The sequence below is a fragment of the Rutidosis leptorrhynchoides genome, chromosome 7 (genome assembly GCF_046630445.1).
Source record: "Rutidosis leptorrhynchoides isolate AG116_Rl617_1_P2 chromosome 7, CSIRO_AGI_Rlap_v1, whole genome shotgun sequence".
In the NCBI taxonomy this organism is placed as follows: domain Eukaryota; kingdom Viridiplantae; phylum Streptophyta; class Magnoliopsida; order Asterales; family Asteraceae; genus Rutidosis; species Rutidosis leptorrhynchoides.
The window spans coordinates 64115538-64120718 of record NC_092339.1 but is presented as its reverse complement, the minus strand read 5'-3'; the positions used below and the strand labels follow the sequence as shown (position 1 = coordinate 64120718).

The 5181-nt window shown below is 34.1% G+C and overlaps 1 protein-coding gene across 1 annotated transcript; it reads right to left on the bottom strand.

Moving 5' to 3' along the window:
• Positions 1 to 2815: 2815 nt before the first annotated feature.
• On the bottom strand, positions 2816 to 3148 carry LOC139859306 (uncharacterized). The gene has a single exon (XM_071848101.1). It carries the CDS (start codon positions 3146 to 3148, stop codon positions 2816 to 2818), a length of 333 nt encoding a protein of 110 aa, XP_071704202.1.
• Positions 3149 to 5181: the final 2033 nt, after the last annotated feature.

The following is a 5181-nucleotide window of genomic DNA, read 5'->3' as shown; positions in this document are numbered from 1 at the left end:
AAAAGCGGCGCTCCTGTCGCTGATTCAGCCCAAAATTTTCAGCACTATAAAAGGGAAGAGATTAGGTTATTTTGGGAGAGCTGGAAGAGAGCTGCAATTCTAAGTCCGATTTTCACCTACAAAATCCTAATTTCATCATCCATTAGATTTTGAAGGTGGATTGAAGGAAGCAAGCTCAAGATCCATCATAGTTTTAGCTCTAGATCTTCATCTCTTTGTATTTGGCTTGTAATCTCTACTTTTCTTACTTTATTTTGAATCAATTGCTTGTAATAACTTAAGATGATGATTGTTTGTGTTTCTATGCTTATTATTAGCTTAATCTTAGCCATGATTGGCTAAATCTATTGTGTTTGCTTATCTATGAATCTCTAATGCGAGTGTTTGCCCCTAAATCAATTGAATGATGTTGCTTGAATGAAATACATGATCAAGTGTTATTGTGTTAGCTATAGATCCATTGCTATGCATTTGTTTTAGGCTTTACTTTGATTACATAAGTTGAGTAGCTCTCTTAGTGATTTGAGAAGTGAATCAATTTGTGCTTCAACACCTTGAGTGATCTAGACAACTAGATTAGGGATTTCAAGTGATTGTATTTTTTTTTTTATCTAAGTTGGTTTTCAATTGGCCTTTAGTCAACATAGTGGTGTTCGATTATCTTAGGTGATTTCGATAGTTGAAGGGTTTTAAGTGATTTCAACCCAAGCATAATCTCAATAACCATTCATATAATTTTTATCAAATAATACATAACACAAACAAATATATTTCAAGTTAAAGATGGTAAACAAATACTTGAAAAGTCAAATATAGACTATTGGAAAGAGACGGAGGGAGTAATAGTTAACTATAATATAATTTGTTATTGAGTGTGTATAAGTGATGTGTGAATAACCCCATACAAGATGAAGATCTCAGCATGGGTGGTTAAACATTGACGCTTCGTCATTGGGATAGTCAGTATAGATGGCTTGGGGGGGTGAAGGGGGGGGGGGTTTCTAGGGTTAATGTTCATGGAACGTAACCCTGTAACCGTAAGATAGTTGTTAGAAGTACTGTAAGATCTGGTAACGCAGGAGAGTATTGCACTATTAGATAGTGGAAGCTGCAACTGTTGTATGGAACTTGCTAATAATATTATACGTGCAGTGGTGTGAATTTGAGGTCCTAAAATCCCCTTGTATTGTGGCTTGAGCCTACTATTTATAGTGTAATCTTGCTTTGTCTACTAGTGCCACGTAATATGAGAAAAAGATCATGGTCGGCCCTATTAGTACTTAGGTCAGTGTGTAGACAATAAGTAAACTAATGTTCCTAAATTGTACCGATGTACCTGGTATGATGTGTCAAGTCCCTGAGACTTCGCCTGTTGCAGGGATCATGGCGACTAAATGTGCAGGATTCCTCATCGTACCTTATACTTTGAGTGCTTTCGCATGATATGTTTAGCACACCCTATATTGCGCGAGCCAAGACATGGCGTGTTGGCAATACACGTTTTCTATCTTAAGACATGTGCGAGGAACGTGCTAATGCGTATACGTAAAGTTACTAATGCATACGTATCATTAAGTCTTCCCAATTCGATATTATGTGCAAGAATATTATTTATGTTTTATTACTCGTGATTTACTTTTTGTTGATATTCACTATCATGTGTTTCCGCCGCATACATAAAAGTTTTTGTAGTATAACTATACATTTAAAAAAAATATATTTTACCGTTAATGAAACTGACATAACTCAAGAGTACAAACACTTCTTAAAATTCTCACAATCGTCAAATCAATATTTAAAATAAAATTAATAAAAAATAGCATAAAACTAATGCATATGAAAATAATAACTAAACCTTTCAAAGATGCGTTAAGTCACAAAATTATTATCATTAAAAGTAGGCAAGCCTAATTATGTATTGTTGACCATATGTGCTAACAACTCGTAGTAAATACAGCATTGTCTTTATCAAAAAGATTACTGTATTTATTTATTTATTTATATCGAAAAAATGGCAGTTAGGTAAAAATGGGCCTTTGGACCAGCCCGTTTAGAAAAAAAACCCTAGTCATAGCTACATGTACACCGCATTTTTAAGCATCCGCTCCTCATCTCAATTCATACTCTCTTTTCTGCCTTTACTTGTACTATTACTATTATTTTATTTTTACTAATTATCTTCTGAAATGGAGTAACACAAATAAAGTTATTGATAATAATTCATCATAATCTTTAGAAATCTACCCGCCTCATTTTTTGGGATGAACATTACAGTCCAACTGCCCCACGGCGAATCTATACATGCATCGCGTGTGGTAAAACCCTCGAGTGAGACAAGACGTCCGCAACCTTCGAGACTCATGTACCATTTTTTATATTAATGGTCGACACAACAAAATTAACCCAAACCAACTACATCTACATATTAAAACTCCAATCATAGTATGCCAATATTGATATGCTTAACCGGAGCTAAGAAGCTGGAGTTAAGTTTCCGGTTAATCGGAGTACACAATTGCAAGAAATGTACTGGAGTTAATCGGTAGTTTTATTACAATTGAATGTTTACAAAAATTGGGGAAACGTGAGTTACAACAGAATGAATGATTACAATTTCTAATTGACTACTTATCACTCGATTCAGTTACGACATCTAACTGCTACAAACGAATTAACGAGTTCCAGTGATTTGGGGAAGATGTTGGTCACGTGAGTTGCACACGCGATTCCTTTAAAAAGTCCACGTGATTTGCACATGTAATAAGTCACCTGAGAAGCACGTGTCAATACCCACCCCTTCAAAATGTTCGTGACCTCACGAATGGGTAGGGTAAACATCAAATTGAGGAAAACGTAACATCAATTCCTCTGCTGATTCCCATGTAGCATCATCACTAGTACCATGTGCCCACTGCACTAAAACAAACACCACCGATCGATTGTGGCGTTTAAGAAGCTTCCGATCCAAAATTTTCACCGGGTAATTAGCAATTAGCCATGCATCGTCAAATTTAGGTAAACTGCCCATGGTCAATGACGATGGTCCTTTATACAACTTGAGTTGAGAAACATGGAATACATCATGAATTTGAGCTGAATCTGGTAATTGCAATTTATATGCCACCAGACCAATGCGAGCAAGGATCATAAAGGGACCGTAATATTTTGGAGATAGCTTCGAGTACTTATGAGTACGCAAGGTAACCTATCGATGAGGTTGGAGCTTGACATACACCCAATCATTCACATTAAACGTTCGGTCAGTGCGCTGTTTGTCAACTTGATTCTTCATTCGATCCTGAGTGCGTTTCAGATGAAATTTCAAAGTATGAAGGACTTGTTCACGGGCCGAAAGTGATCGATCAATTGCCTCCACACGGCTATCACCTGAAGTATAAGTAATTGGAGCAGGAGCAGGTTGGCCGTACACTATTTCAAAGGGAGTGGCATTGATTGATGTATGGTAATTCGTGTTATACGAAAATTCCGCCAAAGGTAACCACTTCACCCAATCTTTGGGTCTGTCATGTGTCATACAGCATAGATAACAACCCAAACTTCGATTAACAACTTATGTTTGCCCATCCGTTTGAGGGTGGTAGGCAGTAGAGAGCTTGATACTCACCTTTAGTAGTTTAAAGAGCTCCTGCCAAAATAAACTTGTAAAAACTTTATCACGATCACTCACAATCGACTTTGGCAGACCATGTAGTTTGTAGACGTTATCCAAGAAACATTGAGCCACTGTTATGTAGTGACCCAAACTTTTCCATGTTTATATATATATATTAAATGAAATTGTTATTTACATGATTAAGTGTTTCCAACATGTTAAGCAATCAAACTTGTTAAGACCTGATTAATTGAAATAGGTTTCATATAGACAATTGACCACCCAAGTTGACCGGTGATTCACGAACGTTAAAACTTGTAAAAACTATACGATGACATATATATGGTTATATATATAGTTAACATGATTTTATTATAAATATGTATCTCATTAGGTATTTTAACAATGAGTTATATACATAAAAATGAGACTATTAATTTAAGAAACTCGAAAACGATATATATAACGATTATCGTTATAACAACGTCTTACTAGGTACATATGAATCATATTAAGATATTGATACACTTGGTTAATTATGTTAAAAGATAAGTAAATATATTATTAAGTGTATTAACAATGAAATACATATGTAAAAATAAGACTACTAACTTAATGATTTCGAAACGAGACATATATGTAACGATTATCGTTGTAACGACATTTAACTGTATATATATCATACTAAGATATATTATATATCATAATATCATGATAATATAACAATTTAACATCTCATTTGTTATAATAAACAATGGGTTAACAACATTCAACAAGATCGTTAACCTAAAGGTTTCAAAACAACGTTTACATGTAACGACTAACGATGACTTAACGACTCAGTTAAAATGTATATACATGTAGTGTTTTAATACGTATTCATACACTTTTGAAAGACTTAAAGACACTTATCAAAATACTTCTACTTAACAAAAATTCTTACAATTACATCCTCGTTTAGTTTCATCAACAATTCTACTCGTATGCACTCGTATTCGTACTCGTACAATACACAGCTTTTAGATGTATGTACTATTAGTATATACACTCCAATGATCAGCTCTTAGTAGCCCATGTGAGCCACCTAACACATGTGGGAACCTTCATTTGGCAACTAGCATGAAATATCTCATAAAATTACAAAAATATGAGTAATCATTCATGACTTATTTACATGAAAACAAAATTACATATCCTTTATATCTAATCCATACACCAACGACCAAAAACACCTACAAACACTTTCATTCTTCAATTTTTTTCATCTAATTGATCTCTCTCAAGTTCTATCTTCAAGTTCTAAGTGTTCTTCATAAATTCCAAAAGTTCTAGTTTCATAAAATCAAGAATACTTCCAAGATTGCAAGTTTACTTCCAAATTTTCTAAATCCATTCCAAGTAATCATCCAAGATCAAGAAACCTTTGTTACTTATAGTAGGTTATATTTCTAATACAAGGTAATAATCATATTCAAACTTTAATTCAATTTCTATAACTATAACAATCTTATTTCGAGTGGAAATCTTACTTGAAATTGTTTTCGTGTCATGATTCTGCTTCAAGAACT

Bases quoted from the DNA above. Each gene is read 5' to 3' on its own strand.
- LOC139859306 (XM_071848101.1), bottom strand. From the start codon at position 3,148: ATGATCCTTGCTCGCATTGGTCTGGTGGCATATAAATTGCAATTACCA.